The sequence below is a fragment of the Tamandua tetradactyla genome, chromosome 13, assembly GCF_023851605.1.
Source record: "Tamandua tetradactyla isolate mTamTet1 chromosome 13, mTamTet1.pri, whole genome shotgun sequence".
Taxonomy (NCBI): Eukaryota; Metazoa; Chordata; class Mammalia; order Pilosa; family Myrmecophagidae; genus Tamandua; species Tamandua tetradactyla.
The window spans coordinates 28,581,049-28,603,230 of NC_135339.1; the positions used below are offsets into that span (position 1 = coordinate 28,581,049).

At 35.8% G+C, this 22,182-nt stretch overlaps 2 protein-coding genes and 1 non-coding gene across 7 annotated transcripts in view; 2 read left to right on the forward strand and 1 right to left on the reverse strand.

The window, feature by feature from the left end:
* The window catches only part of LOC143653810 (uncharacterized), a 132,236-nt gene that overhangs the window by 95,994 nt on the left and 14,060 nt on the right, over positions 1–22,182 (forward strand). The window lies entirely within an intron of this gene.
* The window catches only part of TET1 (tet methylcytosine dioxygenase 1), a 159,544-nt gene that overhangs the window by 58,710 nt on the left and 78,652 nt on the right, over positions 1–22,182 (reverse strand). For all 5 annotated transcript variants that reach the window (XM_077125090.1, XM_077125088.1, XM_077125089.1 and 2 more), the window contains 3 exons: positions 9,079–11,410; positions 5,396–5,486; positions 4,750–4,843 (listed from right to left, as the gene is read on the reverse strand). In XM_077125090.1, the coding sequence (XP_076981205.1) occupies positions 4,750–4,843; positions 5,396–5,486; positions 9,079–11,410 (2,517 nt within the window). The remainder of the gene's footprint in view (positions 1–4,749; positions 4,844–5,395; positions 5,487–9,078; positions 11,411–22,182) is intronic.
* LOC143654676 (U6 spliceosomal RNA) lies at positions 6,054–6,161 on the forward strand. Its single transcript, XR_013161873.1, has one exon. It is a non-coding gene; the product is annotated as a U6 spliceosomal RNA (small nuclear RNA).

The window sequence follows — 22,182 nt, forward strand, 5'->3', positions numbered from 1 at the left end:
TGCCCTATTATCAACACTCCTTTCCAACATGAGTTAGAATGGGCATAGCCCAAATACCCCTAAAGATTGGGAGAAAGATTAAAGGAGAATGTGGAGTTATAATAGAGAAGATAGGATTTAGAGAGAGTAAGTAGGGTTTAAAAACTGAGTACGACTGCTGAATCATTATATTGATATTTCTTTAGGTCCCCAGGGTCTTGGAGCAGCTAGAAGGAAAAACCTAAAATTGTAGAACTGTAACCCATACCAAACTCTGAAATCTGTTCCATAACTAATTGTTGTGGTGTGCTTTGAAATTTATCGCTTTTTTGTATATATGTTATTCTTCACAAGAAAAAAGAAAAAAAGCTAGTGGGGTTTCCACCTTGCTCTCTTTTGGATCACTCTGGGGAAAACCAAGCTGAAATGCCATTAATCCTTATGATGAGGAAATGAGACCTCCTGCAAGTGAGCTTAGAAACAGATCTTTCAGCCCCAGTGAAGCTTTCAGATCACTGCAACCCTAGCTCCATCGTATTGCAATCTCACAAGAGGGCTTATGCCAGTATCACCCTGCTAAGCTACTATTGGATTCCTGATCCAAAAATGCTTTGTGAGATAATAATGTTTTTGGTTCAAAGTTTTGGGGTAATTTGTTCTACACAACAAATAACTAACACAGATTTAATCAGTGTCTTTGAATGATCTTTATAAAACAAACAAGATAATACATCCCTAATTAACACATGTCAAAGGCTTAGCATTGTTCATGGAATAAAACCCAAATTTCTCACTATGACCTACAAAACTGTTCATGGTCTAGCTTCTGCCTACCTTTTTAGCCTTACTTCATTCCATTCTCTGCCTCCACTTAAATTACTCTAAAATGTAACCTTTTCTTTGACCCAGGCCTTTGCACTTGCTGTTTCCTCTGTACAGGAATGATCTCCCCTGACTTTTTTGCATTGTTGGCTTTCAGTTCTCAGTTTTCACTTCAGAAAAGCTTTCCCTGACTACCCATGTTTAATGAGGAAACTCTGGAAGGATTCTGCTAATGACAGGAAAAAGTTAAGGAAGCAATCATCACCAACACAATAAAAAATTGTCCTGTTGGACTAACTGTATTAAATGAAGGTAAGAAATTAATAGTATAAAATTTGGGAAGAAGGATACAAATTTATCACTATAGATTATATAATTGTGCACTTGAGATATGCGACAGAAATAAACTGAAAAACCAGAAATATGGAAATTCTGTGAGAAGAAAACTTTAAAACACTCCTACAGGACAAAAGAAGGCATAAATAAATGGAAAAGTATATTTTGAATAGGAAGAAAAAACATGAAAAAGATGTAAATTCTCCAAATTCTCTGATCCTAATAAAAATGCCAATAGAACTTTATTCTTGCAATTAGACAAGGCAATTATAAACTCATGTGGAAAAATAAAAAGCCAAGAATAGCCGGAAAATTTCTGAATAATTAAAAGGAGATGGAATTAGCCCTACCAGTTAGTGAGCTTACTATTAACTTAAATAATTAGAGCGATCTCAGATGACACAGTTAGTTGCCTGGTGTGAATTGCTTAGGCATTGGAGCCAACCAACAGACTGTTGCTTAAATTGTTCTCCATCTGTCCAACATCACCCCAGAGTCTGCTCAGATAGGGAAGTTGTACAGGGAATTAACAGAGCCTAGTGCATCTGAGAAACTGCATCTACCTTGCCACCAAAATCTGCTTCATGTAATAACTGCTCCCTGCCAAGATCCCAAGTGACAACAGAGAAAAGTCAGAAGTCAGGTGTATCAACATCAGATCACTCCAATTATTTGAGTTTTATAGTAGATTGACATAATACAATAGAAAATCTGCCAATATAAATAAATAGAATCGGGGGGAAAAGATGGACAATGAAATAAATCAGAATTATTGGGCAGCCATTTGGAAAAACTGAAGTTGGATTTGTTACTAACAATGTAAATCAGGATAAATTCCAAGTGGATAAAATATTTAAATGTAGAAAAAATGAAATCATTAAAACACCATAAAAATGAGAATTATTTGTTACCTAGGAGTAGGCAATTTTTTTCCAATTAAGGTACAGTATTGTAAAGTCATAAATGAAAAGATGGAAAAAACTGATTATATAAAACAATTTAAATCTAAATGATAAAAACCACAACAGACTGAGAAATTATATTTGCAACTTTTATCCTCAATAGCCAATTTTTCAAACAACAACTACATCAATAAAATATGAACAACTAATAGAAATATTCCATTTCCTTCTTTAAAATGTTTTGAATCATCTGACTATATTACTTTTCCAAAAATTGGAATAAAACATAACATAAAGATCACAGGCTATGTTTCAATATATCTTTCACCAAAATACACAGAGACTGAGTTATATAAGCGGGTGTTTTGTGGAAATTCAGAAAGGTACTACAATTCACGGCTGAGATTACACAGTGTGAAAGTTGGTGAATATACAAGACAATAAGTTGATTCATGAACTGAAGAAGAGACAGTTCACAACCACAAACCCCTTTCCCGTCCCAACCATTCATATCACCATAAACTTCAGGGAAAGTATTAGACTTTTGGGGAGCAAAACTGAGTGTTTTAGGAAATCTTATTTAGTTGTTAATAGACAAGATGACTCCAGCTAACATTTGTTGGAGGAAATGAGAGAAAAAGCAATGAGCTAGAAATCAGGAAATCTTGTCTCAAACTCCATTCGTGATGGGTAATGTGACTCTATGCATTTCCTCACATCTGCAAAATGAAATGCTTAGTAGATCTTAATTCCTGATTTTATCTCCAATATTTAGCACATGGCCTGGCAATAGAAAGTATTCAATCTATATGAGTTCCTTCACTTAAGATCCTTTTTCCGAAATTGGATTTGTTCTAAATCCAGCCATATTATAACAAAATAAAGGCAACTATCTTAGTTAGGAAGTGATTCTACCACATATACCAGAAAACCCCAAAATAACATGGCTAAACAAGAAACAACTTTTTCCCTCTATATTAAAGAAAACAAGATTAAGAAGTCCTGGGTAATGGAAAAGTTTTGGTACTGGGTGATACTGATGGTAGCACAACTTTGTGAATGTAATCAACACTCCTGGATTGTATACTTGAAAGTGGTGAAAGTGAGAAATTTTATGTGGTAATATTGTTATCCATAATAATTTTTTTAAAGGAACTTTTTTTTTAAAGAAGAAGAAGAAGAAGTCCTGGGGCTGGAATGTCAGCTCCATTATTATCAGCAGGAAGTCAGGCTCCTTTCTTCCCATCAGCCTAGTACATTTCTCCCACTCTCAAGTGACTTCACACTTCCAAATGGCAGATGGAACTCCAGTCATCAAATCTATGTTCCATGCAGTGTTGAGTGAAAGACAAACAGAGTATGTACTCTATAATTTTAGTTATATGAAATTCAAAAAAACGCAAAACTAATTCATGGGGACAAATGTCAAAATAGTGTTTATTACCTTTGGGGGTGGTTATTGACTGGGAGTAGCTCCACGGGAGCCTTCTGGGATGCTGGAATGTTTTATATCTTGATACATGGGTAATATGTATATGAAGGATTCACTGATCTGTACACTAAAGATTTGTGTACTTCACTGTACATAAGATAACGAAGGTCCTTCTCAGATCTCTGGAATGATTTGTGTTTTGACAGAAATATATATTTGAGATAGATCGAAGAAACTCAAAATATTCTAAAGTAATTAATTAGTGTTTAGTGTCCCCTTCTGATGCTCATTACTGCTGTGACCGTCCAAATGTTGAAAAGTAACCAAGACATACAGCCTTGCAGAGTAGCTAAGAGTGTGGCAATATTTTTGCTTTAGGAATACCTAGGTTCAAAGCCCATCTCCACCTTATATTTAATGTTCTTAAACTTCTATCAAATGGGTATGAAAGTTACCACTTTTGCCTTTCCCTAAATCAGGTAGTCACTGTAAGGAATGAATGAGACAATGTATGTCAAATGCTTAACACATCAGGGAATACAGTAAAGGACAGTTCTAGCGCTATCATCATCATTATTGTATCATTATCATTATTTACAAACAATAATACAGGGACCACAAACACTTCCGTGATTAAGAATTTATAATAAAATAGCTAAAATTCTTGTCAATATGAATATCCTACTAAAAACCTATGGCAGTTCACCTGTTTGTTATTCAGCTGAGAACTTCCTAAAAAAGCCAATCCAGTTCTTATTTTTTATAATTATGCATTTTTGGAAAACCCAAAGTAATCACAGGAATGACTTGGGAAGCATGTTGGAAATTTGGTTTTGCTTTCAGTATTATATTTTCCTCATAAGATGGGCCTTTAAATACTGAATTGGAAAGATTTAGTAAGTGATAAAAGTAAAGTATAAAACTGTGTACAGTTTGGTGCCATTTGCATATGGTATCTAATTGTAAAGGCGTTGAATTATCTCGGAAAGTAACACACAAAAAATTAACAGTGGTGGCTTTGGGAGAGAGGATGAAGACAGCTGAATGGGGTGTACAATTTTGTCCATTTGACATAAAGCTACATGTTTTTAAACATTCTAAAGGTGTATCTCCACCACCCCTGCCCAGAGTCCAGTCTAAGACAGATAGCTTCCTTGTTATTTCCCTATGGGAGTGGGTAGATTTCACTACTTCATAGTTTCATGGGGGAAAAAAATTGAATAAGCTTATTTTAAACGTGGAATAAATCCATTTTCAAAAATAATATAAAATACTTACCCACTTAGCAATTGGACACCCATGAGAGCTTTTCCCTTCTTTTCCCGTATACACTACTATTTCTATCCTTATTGCATTTCCTTTTTGACCATACCTGAGTACAAAACACAGTGGAGGGAAAATACTAATTAGTTGTAATCTATACTTGAAGAATTTAGTTTACAACATGTTAATGTGAACAAGATATTTAGAGAAGTTCAAAATTAAACACTTCCTCTTCATTTATTTAAAATTTACTTTTGTGTGGCAGATATTTTATTTGCTATCCAGTTCTATTTAATTATCCTTAAATACCCTCTTTTAAAATGGCCTGGCTCCCAGATAAGCAAAGAGATTGAAGGCAATGTTGATGGCAGTAATTTGAACTCTCTACCATTAAGCAATAATATAAAATTAGTATTTCTGAATTCAAGAAACAAAATTAGCCTTGCTCTGTGAGTGTGTTGTTGAGTGTTCAACAGCTCATGTGATGAATGACTCTGTAGGGACACCAGGATGCTATTCTTTTCCTGGGCCCTAAGAAACATCCAACTCATACTTCTGAAGGTTTTTCAATCACTTCATGTTTGTTCCCAAAGATTATTGATCTGCATTGACTCAGGTCCACAATAAAGAATGGTTTTAATAGGGAAGCATTTTTCCTCACCTATTCTCCATGATTTCCCTGACAGCAGCAACACTTGGTCCTGCCCCAAGGTGTGTATAATATGGACCTTTGTCTTTTTGTATAACTCGATCTGTGGAAGGAATAAAATTATTAGACCCAAAGCTTTACAGAATTGCATAGGGGCAAGGAGGAGCTTATTATTATTATTATTATTATTTTTTGCTAATATTTTTCTTCTTCAATACAGAACCATGACTGTTGATCAGGTTTTAGTCAAGGACTTTAGGCCCTGGATTTTTACTTGTTGGTGTTCTTTTTTCCCCTGCTCCTAACTAATAACTTCTTCCTCTAAAAACCAGAGGAAGATCTGGGTCATATTTATTCTCCCATCTCCTGCTTTTTATCCAAGAGGAACAAATAAAAAAGTTTGGCCTCAGAATCTTATTAAAATTGAACCCAGTGATTTCTGCTGCTAAGAATTATACCCTCACAAAAGTATGCATTTATAATGCAAATGGAACATGACTGTACTTTGTTACAGTTATTTATATGAAAAAGAAACACCCTTAAAATCTATCAATAAGTGATAAGTTAAATAATTATGAGATATCTATAGAGTAGAAAACTATAAAATACTATACAATACAAATTTATTTTAAAATCTTAAGTTTCATTAAGTTAAAAAACCATGTTGCAAACATAGAATGTTTAAAATGACCCTATTTTCACTGGGACAATACAGAAAAAATTAAGATAGCACCTGTGCAAGGATGACATGCAAATTTGTGACACGTTCCATATTTTAAATAATAGGGTAGTATATGGGAACTTGGCATTTTATGCATAACTTTTCTGAAAACCTACAATTCCTCAAATAAATTTTTTTTAATGGGACTATGATTAGACATTAACATCATATTTGTAATGTTTAAATTTTAGGGAGCATGAATTATACTTTTATTAGAAAACAATCTTTTTAATTTGATTTCACAAAATCATGCCTAATATAATCACTGGGAAATGTATTTCTGGCCATGGTTTACCTATGCCAAAAGGTTGTTATTTAACCATTTTGACTGGACATCAGAAATAACATTGGATTATGTCTGTGGCTTCTTAAACAAGATATACTAAATAGATTTTAACATATTATTGGAAATCTAGAACACTGGTTTTTAACTGGGAGCGATTTTGCCCTGGTAGGGACATCTTTAGTAAGCACAATTGGGAGAAGTTCCTATTGGCATCTAGAGGCTAGGAATGCTGCTATACAGACCAGCCCTCTACAACAAAGAATTATTCAGTCCAAAATGTAAAGGGGTGGGCCACGATGGCTCAGCAGGCAAGAATGCTTGCCTGCGATGCCAGAGGACCTGGGTTTGAGTCCCGGTGCCTGCCCATGTAAAAAAAAAAACCAAACAAACAAAATGTAAAGAATGCTGAGGTTGAGAGTTCTGTATCTAGAGGCTAATTACTCTGTTTTGCTGGAACATTACCCCCAGGAACACATTTACTCTTTATACGATGGTCTCACTTGGGATGATTTCTGAGTAGTCTGCCTTTTTGTTTTTTTCAGTCCTAATTCTATGAAACGAGCACAATAACCTCACATATAATGTGAGGAAGACATATATCTTCCTTTAACGACACGTATTAAACAGTACCAGATAGACGGCAGGTGCTCAATAAACCTTGAATGCCTGGCTGTCTTAACTTCTACACTGTGACTAGTTATTATGCTTAAGGAAGTTGTGTTGAAGATAGAAAATCATTGTTTGTGATCATTAGCATGGTAACAACAGGGATATAAAATTTAGTGGCATTTATTTTTTTGTTAGAGACTTTGTGTGTGTGTGTGATATTAAGAAAAGTTCTCCCTCTACCTTTTCCACTGCAAATTTCTGAAGCAACAACAGAGGTTGGAGGTTACAAGTGTAGGCTCCAGAACTGGGACTGCATATCTCTGAATATCAGTGTAGCCACTTACAAGCTGTGAACCTCTCTGAGCCTCAATTTCCTCATTTTAAATGGGGATAAGAAGCCCTGCATCAGTAAGGTTGTTGTGAGATTTATCATGTCAAGGGCATGACACAGTACCAGACTTGTAGTGAGAGTTCCATAATAAAAGCTGTCATCATTATTACACCCTTTTCTCTCTGGTCCTATAACCTCTCTGTCTTCCAGTTCCTGCAGCCCAGACGGCACTGTCACCTATTCCAGGCTGTGGGATCCTTCTCAGCAAGGCCTATCCTACGTGCCTGGCTGTCAAAACTGGGTGTTGAATGAATGAGTGGAGAAATGGAAAGATGTTATTTCAGAATATCCAATGTACTTTGAATAATCAGAATTAAAAGTCATCACTATACTCAAGTGTTTTTTTCTACTGTGGTTAAAGAAAAAAATCAGAATGATATACTTATCCCTCCAAAAACAATCCTTTAATCACTCATTCTGGAATGTACTAATGAACCCCTGCTTCTAGTAAAAACAAATCTGCCTTTTGAGAATTTGTGTCTGTGACTTGGGGCTTTATTTTAAGTGAGATTTGTGTTTTAATAACTAAACCTATTTGGATGGATGGCATTCAAGCCAGGTTATTTCCCAAATTCCATCCTATCATAGGTGGAATTATAGTTGAAATAATGGGGCAGCATAACAAACTTTGTTTAAAGTAATTATTTAATCAATTTTTTCCAGCTCTATTAGAATCTTATAAATCATCCTATAAATTTCTTCTTATATTTGACTATTAGATGAACTCCATCCATGGCACTAATTTCAGTAGAGGATTCAAAATGAGATCTACTATGTTTCAAATATTGAGCAAATTTCTCATAAGATCTGCCTGAGAATAATATTACCCCAGCAAGATTTCTGAGGGCACTTAACATACTGCTAAAAATCCTCATTGTTCACTTTCTGAATGTTCTCTTTCAGTGACTCCTAAGCCACCAAATGTGCAAGTACTTCAGTTTGAAATCAGTCAGCTGTTAGCATCAGTCAGCTGTTAGCATAAGCTTGTTGGTTTTTATTTTTTTTAACTAAAAATCAAACTTTATTGAACAAATTTTCTGAAGTATTTTAAAACCCCCAAAATCTGAGAATTCTTCAACTGGCTGAGATTTTGTAATTTTTTCACATATGAGTACACCTTTCATATCACACAGCACAGAAGCACTAGGCACTGAAAAAGAAATAGACCACTTCTAATTCTTAACCTGGATGGCAATTCCACAGATACTTTTTGTACTTTTTTGTTAAGCTGTACATATGTTTTACATTCTCTGTATACATGTTAAAGCAACAATAAAACTATTTTTTAAATGAATGCCTTGCAGCTTGAAATTCTTTTGAATATAGGCAGAATAAGCAAACTGTAATAAAGTATTGAGAGAATTCATTCTTGGGATATGTACAATAAACAACTCAAAAGACATTTGACTTTGGGAGAAATAAAGCAGATTTTTCACTTGAAAAAGTTTACCTTTGTATTTTCCAAATTATAAGCTGAATTTTCCATTTATCTGAGCAGCATTTATACAGGTCCCACAAAACAACAACAACAACAAAAATGGGCATAGAGTTACCTAGTCCAGCTTATTAGCTAGAATATTTAAAGGTAAAAATACCACACATGAAAGATGAACCAGAACTTGATTCTGCTATGACTTGAGGAAACTTATGCAGGTTACAGAGAAAGAAACACACACACAAACACTTACCAACACAGTTGCAGGTTGGCAGTTCAGAATCTTTTGTAGTAGACACCAGGTTTTTTGTGGGATTAGTAAAGAAGTTCATGGCATAATCATTAAAACTTCTCTGTGCACTGTCAACTGGAGAATATTCTGATGTTCCAACACTAGATGAACAGACATCCTCTTCACTTTTGGTTGAAACCACTGTAATTCCACCTGAACATACTGCATTTACATTCCTGAGAATTTGTGCTGGGTCTGGTAGGGGTCTCTCATGAGAAATACCAGTCAATATTGGCAGTCTCTGATGCATGAGTTGTTCTTTAGAATCCTGCTGAAACTGTGTTTGGTCATCACCAGCCACTACATTAGCACACTGGTTAGGGGGAGAGGAGGGCTGGGGCAAAGGATGAGCTTTCTGATTGACATTCACTGTTGGCTGTACCTGAGAATTGTAAGCTTTTTCTGTAAACGCCTGCGCATTGACTTCTGTTGTGAATGGAGATACAGAGAAAGAATCCAATGGTTCAACCTTAATCAATTTTTCCTGTGCTAATTCAGGATAATATCTCTCAAATTTTATCTGAGCAAGTGGAGGAAATAATTTTTTGTGTTGCAATGCTGAACTCATTTGAGTCAGTGGTTTCCATGCTTTGGTTAGGGGAGGAATTTTTCCCAACAGAATAGGAAAATCATGTGGGCCAAAATGACCAAATCTTTGAAATTTAGATGCTATCCAAATGTCATGTAATTTACTATACTCATAGGATAACTGTTCCTGCTTCTTCTGGTCATTTTCTTGACAATTTATGATGGCAGGTTTCTTTTTCCGACGCTCTCTTGATGGGGTGGATTTTATCTTTTTCTGGGATGTGTTCTTTTGCTTTGTTAATGATGAGCTGTGATTATTCTGTATATTTGAAGGTGGTTTCTGTGGTATCATGCCCTTCTCCTGATTATGTCTTTGCTGCACATTGTGTGCAACCAAGCTTGTTGGTGTACTTTCATCTTTTTTGTCCTCTGATTTTATATAATTGAATTTAATTATTGAAGCAAGTTGTGTTAACTGTGTGGCAACATCTTCCTCTATTTGACTATGAGCTGCATCCTGACATGATGGGTCATCCTTTGAGTCCAACTTTTTGCTGCTATCCAGTAATTGGTTATAATGGCCCAATTCTTTACTTCTTGGTGGTAACTGATTCAACTCCTTGGAACAATTGTCATGAGTAATTCTACCTTGAGCAACATTCTTACTAGTGTCAATTTTAGATGAATTTGAATTTGCTATAAAAAGAGATGTTGAATTTGTGACTTTTGAACATTCCTCTGACTTAGCGGATGCTTGATTAGCAGCTGAGCTGTTGTGTGACTTAGAAATGGTATTTTGGCCATTGAACACCAGTGTGTTGCATGAATTTTGTTTTTCCAAAGATGAGCAGTGATGCAGGCTTTGTGGCTCCACTTTTAAGTTTGGGTCTTGGAGGTCTTTTCTTACAGAACAGAGGATAGCTTTACAGCTATTTAGCAAACTAGCTGTTCTCTCCTCTTTTTCTTTATCCTTCTCTGCTTTTGATGGTGAGGAATTCTCTGATGGAGCTTCTGAGAGTTGAGTCAAGGCCTCGATGGCCACTACCTGCTCAAGGGTTAATCTCCTGTCTTTCATTAGGGATAAAAGACTTGGTTGAACTGGAGACCTGTCTTTTGGTTCTTTACTTGGTATAGTCTCAGGAGTTTTTGGTTGATCACTTTCATTGTGGATACTGGTTTGACTATTCAAATTGAAGTTTGCAGAATCCGGAATCGACTTGCAGTGAAAGCCAGGCTTCTGGAAGACAAAAACATCACTCGCCCCCTTGAGATGATCACAGCTCGCACTATTCGCAACGGAGCTCATGGCATTGTTGAAGTTTGCAGTATCTTTCAGGAATTTGTAGGAATTGTTTTCAAGTGCCTTGCCAAATTCTTCAATATTAAATTTTTTAAATGATGTGTTTGTTTCTGTTGGTAAATAAGGTACATTTTTAATGCCATTTCTTACAGTTTGCGCAAACAATTTCTGAGGTTCAAGGAAGTCAGTAAATAGGGCTTTTTTCCTGTCTTCTTCAGAGATTTTCAATTTTTCAGCTTCAGTCACAATAGCACTGAAGTCTCCTTTGACATAATCGGCTAAATGTGATTTCTTATTTTGTGTCCACTTCTCCACTTCAATACCCGTCATGCTTTCTTCATTTTTAGCTACATTTTCAAGGGGATGTGGGTTCAATTCCAATCTTTGTTCTTCCCCATGACCACATCTACTGTATTCCATGGATTCTGACTTGGGGCCATTTACTGCTTTGTTGCCAAAATCTGCCTGTAGAATATAAACATATTAAATTACTCTTCTGATCTACTTAGAATATCTGAATAATAATCACAAAAACTTTGCATTTTACTAGTAATTATGTGTAAAGCCCCTGGAGATACAACCTAAAGGAAGATCTATTTTTAAAAATTTAATTAATAAAACCAATTAAAAAAACCTATCAACATTCAAACACGAATATTCTTTAACATATGAACATTCCATACTTGGTGTGCAATCAATGGCTCACAATATATCATCACATCATTGTATATTCAACACCATCATCATTTCTCAGATCATTTACGTAACTCCAGAAAAAAGAAAAGGGAAAAAACTCATACATACCATACCCCTTACCCCTCCCTCTCATTGACCACTAGTATTTCCCTCTACTCAATTTATTATAACATTTGTTCCCCCTAATAATGTATTTATTTTTAATCCATATTTTTTACTCATCTGTCCATATTGTAGATAAAAGGAGCATCAGAACAAAGTTTGCACAATCACACAGTCATTTTGCGAAAGCTATTTATACAATCATCTTCAAGAAACATGACTACTGTAACACAGCTCTACAGTTTCAGGCATTTCCCTCTAGCCTCTCTAATACACCTTAAACTAAAAAGGGGATATCTATGTAATGCATAAGAGTAACCTCCAGGATAACCTCTCGACTAAATCTGAAATCTCTCAGCCACTGACATGTTATTTTGTCTTATTTCTCCCTTCCTCCTTTCAGTCAAGGTTTTCTCATTCCCTTGATGCTGAGTCCCAGCTCATTCAAGGGTTTCTGTACAATGCTGCCAGGGAAGTTTACACCTCTGGGAGTCATGTCCCATGTAGAGATGGGGAGGGCAGTGTGTTTGCTTGCCATGATGGCTGAGATAGGCCACATCTGCGCAACAAAAGAGGTTCTCTGGGGGTGACACTTAGGCCTAATTTTAAGTAGGCTTAGCCTATCCTTTGCAGGGATGAGTTTCATTTGAACAAAGACAAGATTGAGGGCTTGGCCTATTAGGATTTTGTTGGTGAGGATTTTATTGTCCTCACTGCTTGCAAGAACATGAGGCCTTCTCCAAATGGGGAAGTTGAATTTCCCCCTTTCTCACCATTCCCACAAGGGGACTTTGCAAATACTTTCTTATTCACTGTTCAAATCACTCTAGGATTTATCGGGGCATCACTATGGACAAACCTACAAAATCTCATGCTCTACTCAAAGTTCCATCTACTTATATTGTTCAATTAAACTGTCCATATAAGTTATATTAGGAGATGCACTAGTCAAAATATAAATTTTGTACCAAATAAACATTTTTTGCTTTAGTCTCACACATAAGTTAAAACTTTAAAATATGAATTACCATGTATTTTCAATACCCTGCAATATTGTCATTCCTTTGTTCTTCCTCATGCAAAAACATTCTTTTAATTGTACATTTAGTCACTCTCATTGTATATTCTAGGCATTCCTAGATTATACCACCTCAGTCTTTATCATCTCTCTTTCCTTCTGGTTTAATTTGTGCCCCCAGCCCTCCTCCGTCTATCATTCTCACATTCAGCTTCATTCAGTGTACCTACATTATTGTGCTATATTCAGGCAGTATATTGCTATCCATTTCTGAATTTTTAAAGTTAGTCCTGTTGCACAGTCTGTATCCCTTCAGCTCCAATTACCCAATATCTACCCTATTGAGATCACCTGATGACCCATGTTCTTAACCAAAATTCTCTAAGTTCATTCATTAATGTTAGTTCCTATCAGTGAGATCATACAGCATTTGTCCTTTTGTTTCAGGCTAATCTCACTCAGCATACTGTCCATAAAGTTCCATATATGTTGTTACATGCTTCATGATTTTACTCTGTCTTACAGCTGCAAAATATTCCATTCTATGTGTGCTGGTTTGAAAGGATGTGTGTACCCTAGAAAAGTCATGTTTTAATCAAAATCCCATTTTGTAGAGGTAGAATAACCCCTATTCAATACTGTACGTAATTAGATCATCTCCCCGGAGATGTAACCTAATCAAGAGCGGTTGTTAAACTGGATTAGGGGAGGTACGTCTCCACACATTTGGGTGGGTCTTGATTAGTTTCTGAAGTCCTATAAAAAAGGAAACATTATTGGAGAATGAGAGATCCAGAGAGAGCAGAGAATGCTGCAGCACCATGAAGCAGAAAGTCCATGAACCAGCGACCTTTGGTGATGAAGAAGGAAAATGCCTCCCGAAGAGCTTCATGAAACTGGAAGCCAGGAGAGAAAGCTAACAGATAATGCTGTGTTTGCCATGTGCCCTTCCAGCTGAGAGAGAAGTCCTGACTGTGTTCGCCGTGTGCCTTCTCACTTGAGAGAGAAACCCTGAACTTCATCGGCCTTCTTGAACCAAGGTATCTTTTCTTGGATGAATGCCTTTGATTGGATATTTCTATAGACTTGTTTTAACTGGGACATTTTCTCGGCCTTAGAACTGTAAACCAGCAACTTATTAAATTCCCCTTTTTAAAAGCCATTCTGTTTCTGGTATATTGCACTCTGGCAGCTAGCAAACTAGAACAGTATGTAAATAGCACAGCTTGTTTAGCCACTCGTCTGTTGATGGACATTTGGGCTGTTTCCATCTCTTTGCAATTATAAATAATGTTGCTATAAACATTGTTGTACAAATGTCTGTTTATGTCCTTGCCCTCATGTCCTCTGAATAGATACCTAGCAATGGTGTTGCTGGATCATATGGCAATTCTATACATAGCTTCCTGAGGAACCAGACTGCCTTTCACAGAGGTTGTACCATTTTACATTCCCACCAACAGCGGATAAGTGTGCCTCTTTCTCCACATCCTGTCCAGCACTTGTCATTTTCTGCTTTATTGATAATGGTCATTCTGGTGGGTGTGAGATGATATCGCATTGTGGTTTTGATTTGCATTTCCCTAATAGCCAGGGAAGTTGAGCATCTTTTCATGTACCTTTTAGCCATTTGTATTTCCTGTTCTGAAAAGTGTCTATTCATGTCTTTTGCCCATTTTGTAATTGAAATGTCTGTCTTTTTGTTGTTGAGTTGAATAATCTCTTCATATATTCTGGATACTAGACCCTTACCTGATATATCATTTCTAGGAATATCTATTTTTGTTTTTTTTTACATGATTATAGAAGTCAAAATTTCAAAAGGAAAGAGGGAGTAGGAAAAAGAAGAATCATAAAATATCATATGCCTGTGACTGTTATTAAGGTGGTATATTCATTTATTTTTCTAAATACACTTTTTAAAATATTTTTACATTGGTACCATTCACTAGGCAATATCTATTAGTTAAAATGTAAATTGTATTGAAATAGAACATATACATAGAAAACTGTACAAATCATAAGTATATAACTTGCTGAGTTTTCACAAAATTAAGACCTATACACCTAGATTTAAGCAAGTCCAGGCTTCACCCTCAAGAATGACACCTAACATCATGGATTATTTTTGCTTATTATTATTTTTTAACTTGGCATAACTGGCTTCTTTCACTCAAAATTATACGAGTGAGATTTACCCATGTTGTTGAACATACTTTTCATTGATTGAACCTCATTTCTTTTAGTATTCCACTGACTGAATATATTGCTACATATTTATCTGTTCTAATATAGATGGACATTTGGGTTATTTCAGGTTTGGGCTTATTAGAAATATACAGCATTCCAGGGAATATCCATTGGTAAACATATTTACACATTGGATATAAATCCAGCAGTAGAACTGCTGAGTCATAGAATGTGCATGTATGTGTGTGTGTGTTTGTATCTCTTCAGCTTTAGTAAAAAAGTCAAATAATTCCTTAAATTTATTGTATCAGAGAATACACCCTTAATTCCAAGAATTCCAACTGTTCTACAAACTCACTGAAGAGCTGTATTTCCTGTTTTTTTTACATTACCTATTCTGAGTGAATAGTGGTATAATCCTTTTCTTAAAAATTGAGATAAAATTGTCATAATATAGAGTTCAGCATTTTTATAATCCAGTAGTTTTTAGTAGATTTATAATGTTGTGCAATCATCACCACAATCTAATTCCACAACATTTTCATCATCCCAAAGAGAAAACCCATACCTATTAAGCAATCACTCCCCATTTCCCCTTCTAATCCTTATTTTCTCAAAACTTGAAACATCTAATCTAACATACAATAGGCATTGAGACAGTAGAAGTAACCTCTAGGTTACTAATATGTAACATAGTTCTGGAGTTTCTAGTCAAAGCCTCTGATATACAGAATATAAAAAGAAACCCCACAACTCAATAAAAAGATGAACAGCCCAATTAAAAAATGGGCAAAAGACATGAATAGACATTTTTCCAAAGAGGAAATACAGATGGCTAAAAAGCACATAAAAAGATGCTCAGCCACACTAGCTATAAGGCAAATACAAATCAAATCCACAATGAGGTGTCATCACACACCTACTTGAATGGCTATTATTAAACAAATAGGAACTACAAGTGTTGGAGAGGATGTGAAGAAATTGGAACACTAGTCACTGCTGGTAGGAACGCAAAATGTTACAGCCCCTATGGAAGTCAGTTTGGCAGTTCCTGAAGAGACTAACTATTGAGTTGCCTTACAACCTGATCATCCTGCTTAGGGATATACCCAGAAGATCTGAAAAAACAAATAGACATTTACACACTGAAGTTCATAACCCATTACCCACAATTGCCAAAAGATGGAAATAAACCAAGTATACATCAACCAACGAACTGATAAACAAAATGTGGTATATACATACGATGACATATTATTCAGCAGTAAGAAGAAATGAAGTTCTGAAGTATGCAACAGCATAGATGAACCATAAGGACATTATGTTAAGTGAAATAAATCAGATACAAAAGGAAAAAGCGTATGATCTCACTGATATGACCTAATTATAATATGTACACTCACAGACATAAAATATCGAAGGTAGGTTACTATGATATAGAATGAAACTAGAGAACAATATGGGCAGAATGTTTAACTTAGATTGAACTATGTGATGATATTGTGAATTACTGATTATATATGTAGAACGGAATGATCATAAATTAAGAATATTTGTGTTTGCTTGTTGCTGTATTTAAAAAAAAAAAAAATGCCCCCAGCCAGCAATATTGAATAAGGATTAAAGGACATGGCTTTCTGGGGTCTACCACAGATTAAAAGAGGCAAAGGGCTTATTGTAAAGAGTTCTAGATTGTAAGCTCTTACAGAAGTCACATATATTCACAAGCTGTAACTATTATATTTAAATTCTAAGATACTGAGCTGTTTGTTTATAACCGGGTGGTTCTCAGAAACTTTGGGTATTTATGTGACCCCCAAACTCAGAATTAGAGCTCTAAAGCTAAGCAAGTCAGCAGTACCCCATACAGGAACTGTTTAAAAAGCTGAAAAAGGGATCTGACTTCTAGTAGAGCTATGAAGCTGATCTGGATAGGACTAAGGAAAATCAGAATATAGGGTAAGGGATGATATCACCCATATTTTGAAACTTCAACTTCTGTGTGAGGCCAAAGGGAGAGATATTTGTTTGGTGTAAAATTTATATTTTGGGTAGTGCATTTCCTATTTAACCATACAAGTTAAATTACATGTACATCGTAAGTACATGGAATCTTGAATAGGGTGTGGCACATGGAATCTTGAATACGGTGTGAGACTTTATTGGTTTGTCCAGGTTAGTGTGGTGCCCCAATATATCCCAGCATAATTTGGGCAGTGAATAAAGAAGAATTTGCAAGGTTTCCTTGGGGCACTGGGGACAACCAAATCAAAAGGCTAAGCCCTCGATCTTTGGGTTTGCCCCTATGAAACTAATGCCTGCAAAGGACAGACTAAGCCTATTTAAAATTATTAAACAACTTATTAAATTTCCCTTTTAAAAAGCCATTCTGTTTCTGGTATATTGCATTCTGGCAGCTAGCAAACTAGAACACATACTATACCCCATACCCCCCTCTCTCATTCATTGACTACTAGTATTTCCATTTACCCAATTTATTTTGACCATTGTCCCTGCTACTATTTGTTTAGTATGCAACAAGCATAGATGAACCATAAGGACATTATGTTAAGTGAAATAAATCAGATACAAAAGGAAAAAGCGTATGATCTCACTGATATGACCTAATTATAATATGTACACTCACAGACATAAAATATCGAAGGTAGGTTACTATGATATAGAATGAAACTAGAGAACAATATGGGCAGAATGTTTAACTTAGATTGAACTATGTGATGATATTGTGAATTACTGATTATATATGTAGAACGGAATGATCATAAATCACCCCCAGAAAACCTCTTTTGTTCTTCAGATGTGGCCTATCTGTCTAAGCCAACCCAGCAAGTGAACACCGTGCCCTCCCCACTACATGGAACATGACTTCTAGGGGTGTGAATCTCCCTGGCAATGTGGGACAGAAATCCCAGGATGAGCCGGGACCTGGTCTCATGGGATTGAGAAAGCCTTCTTGATTAAAGGGGGAAGATGAAAATGAGACAAAATAAAGTTTCAGTGGCTGGGAGATTTCAGAGTTGAGAGGTTATCCCAGAGATTACTCTTACACATTATATAGATATCCCTTTTTAGTTTATAGTGTATTGGAGTGGCTGGAGGGAAGTACCTGAAACTGTCGAGCTGTGTTCTAGTAGCCTTGATTCTTGAAGACAACTGTATAATGATATAGCTTTTACAATGTGACTGTGTGATTGTGATAACCTTGTATCTGATGCTCCTTTTATCTAGGGTATGGACAGATTAGTGAAAAATATGGATAAAAAATAAACAAATAGTAGCAGGGACAATGGTCAAAATAAATTGGGTAAATGGAAATACTAGTAGTCAATGAATGAGAGAGGGGGGTATGGGGTATAGTATGTGTTCTAGTTTGCTAGCTGCCAGAATGCAATATACCAGAAACAGAATGGCTTTTTAAAAGGGAAATTTAATAAGTTGTTAGTTTACAGTTCTAAGGTTAAGAAAATGTCCCAATTAAAGCAAGTCTATAGAAATGTCCAACCTAAGGCATCCAGGGAAAAATACCTTGGTTCAAGAAGGCTGATGAAGCTCAGGGTTTCTCTCTCAAGTAGAAGGGCACATGGTGAACACAGCATCATCTGCTAGCTTCTTCTCCTGGCTTCCTGTTTCATGAAACTCCCGGGAGGCATTTTCCTTCTTCATCTCCAAAGGTCGCTGGCTGGTGGACTCTGCTTCTCGTGGATATGTCATTCTGCTCTGCTCTCTCTGAATCTCTTTCATTCTCCAAAATGTTTGTTTCCTCTTTTATAGGACTCCAGAAACTTATCAAGACCCACCCAAATGGGTGGAGACATGTCATCACCTAATCTGGCTTAACAACCACTCTTGATTCAATGACATCTCTAGGGAGATGATCTGATTACAGTTTCAAACATACAGTATTGAATAGGGATTATTCTGCCTTCATGAAATGGGATTTAGATTAAAACATGGCTTTTCTAGGAGACCTACATCCTTTCAAACCAGCACAGTATGTATGAGTTTTTTCTTTTTTCTTTTTATTTCTTTTTCTGGAGTGATGCAAGTGTTCTAAAAAATGATCATGGTGATGAATACACAACTATGTGATGATATTGTGAGCCATTAATTGTGCATCATGTATGGAATGCTTGTATGTTAAGATTTATCAATTAAAAAATTAAAACAATAAGAAAGATCTCACATCCTATTCAAGATTCCCTGTAATTATGGTGTTCAAATAAACAAATCATACAAGTTAGATTAGATAATGTGCTACACAAAATATAAATTTTGCATCTGGTAAACATCTCTTCCTTTGGTCTCACACAGGAATTGAAGTTTTAAAACACAGAACATATCATCCTTTACCCTGTATTCTGATTTAACTTAGTCCTATCCAGATCAGCTTTATTTATATCTCTAGTCAATGTCTGATCACTTTTTCAACTTTTTCAACAGTTGCTATATGGGGTAATGCTGACTTTCATAGCTTCAGAGCTCTAATTCTGCATCTCAGGTGTCATATAAAGTCCCAGGGAAGGACCAGGTTATACACAAATAGCTCAGCATCTCAGAATTTAGAAAGAACGGTTACAACTCTGGAATTGATGTGACTGCTCTAAGAGCTCATCATATAAGAAACTTTACATAGGCCCCAAGCTGATAAGCCATGCTCTTGACTTCAATTCTCTGAGTTTGTATATTTATTATAGTTAGTCCATATGAGTGAGACATGATAATATTTGTCTTTGTATTTCTGACATTTCATTCAACACACTGTACTCAAGGTTCATTCACCTAGTTGCATGCCTCACAATAAAACTTGATTTTAAAAGAAGAAAACTGTTACCAAGAAATTAGGATTTAAGGGATGATTTTGATTACTGAATCATTATTCTTGTTTGCTTTCTGTTATATTGCAGTAGACAGAGGGGAATACCTGAAATCTCTAAATTGTAATCCAGCTGCCTTTATCTCTAATAATGATTGTATAGCTCTTATCTTCTCTCCCTGTGATTGTAAAAACCTTGTGACTAAGCTTTATTTGTACCCAGTTATCTAGTTTTTAAACTTTAGAGTCTTGTAATCACTAAAGCCAACCCCTAATGTTTATTAATGAAGGGTCTTGGGTCACCCCAGAACTAACCCACCCGAGGTCCAAAGTTATCTTGATGACTGAGACTAGATCTAACCAAACTGGGACTGCCTGACATGCATAGTAGCTTAGAATTTATAACCTGTAAGTCACCTATACTTCATTATAATACTAAAAATCATGTCCATCATCATATTAAGGCCATCATTTTCATACATATACTCTGTGACTAAGCTAATAATCAATCTGCACATACCCAATAATTAGATCACCTCTAATTTACATCAACTGGGCCCACTGAGCTCTTTATCCTAAAGCCTGCCCACCTTTTAACTTCTATAAAACTATCAGGATGTTTGGGGAGACAGATCTTTGGGCTGCTAGGCCATCTGATCTCCTGTTACACACCTAGTAACAAACTTTTTCTGACTTTGAAAACTGGTGTCTCCAGAATTGGTCACTGGAGCTCATAGGCAAAAGAATACCTCTTTGTCCAAGAACAACCTCATGGATTAAATTACAGTAGGGGCTAGGGATTAGTCAGCTTTTCTCTGTTCTGTATCCTCAGAAATCATATCGAACTCTTAGAAACATATTTCACTAAATGTAACAATTTATGTGTGTGTGCATTCGTGTGCACCCATGGTACTCTAAGAAAACAGTTAATCTTCTTTAGCTATTTGCTGTTCACAGTGAAACTGAGTGACCAGAGCAAACAGAGTTATTAGTGCTAGGGGAATAAATCCTATTTCAGACCACATCAAAAGTGAGTCAGCAATTGGGCAGGCCCTGGTGGCTCAGCAGGCATAGTACTTGCCTGCCATGCCAGAGACCCAGGTTCAATTCCCAATGCCTGCACATGCAAAAAAAAAAAAGTGAGTCAGCAAAATGGGTAAATTGAATGTCATATGAATTATACTTCATTAAAATTGTCACACACACACCCAAAAAGTGAATCAGCATGGGTGAGTGAAAAAAGAAATTTATAAAATATATACTATCAACTCATTTAAAAGAAACATGCATATCTAAATAATTATACTCATATTTGTTTTTAAATTAAAATTTTGAAAAGAAATCTACTTGTTGATTACTCTTGGAGAATAAAATCAATGAAGGGAAGAGGGAAATCCAGAGGAATTGTGTGATCCAGGATATTCCACATAAGCATGAATTTGATGCCTCCTTATAAAAGAGATCACATAACAGACTGTGGTGGTGTTAGACGAGATAATATAGTTCAATACATAAGTACAGTGAATTCTAGCTGTCACCGAAAGAGAGCAGTTACATATTTTCATTATAATAATCTGAGATGGATTTAATTCAAAGAATGTTAGCTGTATTATATCATCTCCTTACTTGCAATTAGTCATTTAATCCTCACAACAGCCCTGAGATAGAGATTATTAAAGATAGAAGCAACTGAGATTGAAAACAGGTCCACAGTCACTTAACTACAGATAAATAGATAAACCAGAACCAAACTCAAACCAGTCATCTACATTACTTTCAATATAGTTCTTAGCACCTTGAAAAGGTGAGCTTATCATTTGTGTAAAGCAGTGCAGAAGAGAGCAGGTACACAGAAACAAAGGGGGGAAAAAAGAAGAAGCCAGAATGAAATATTCAGATAAAAAGACCTCTATCTAAATGGCCTTTAAATGTCCAAAAAGGTTCTCAACTCAAAGAGAAATGCAAATTAAAATGACAGTAAGGTAACATTTTTCACTTATCAGAATGATAAACATCTAAAGTTGTACCCCACAGTCTGGTGAAGCCATGGGGTATAGGCACTCTCACAAAATCCTGATGGGAATGCAAAATGATGCAAAAGGACAATTTAGCAATACTCACAAAAATTACAAATGCAGCAACCCCACACCTGCATATAATGACATATGTTTTGACACCTTTCCTGCTATTATTAACAAAAGTGTGAATACCCAAATATCCAACCACAGCAGACTACACAATTCAATTATGGAACATTTACACACTACTATGTAGCTACAAAAAAGAATGACAAAATTATCCTTGCTAATAGGCAAGATGTCCAGAATATACTATTATATAATAAATTATACTCCTTGGAATGCTGGTAAATATTTAACAACCGGTTTGGGAGGTGGT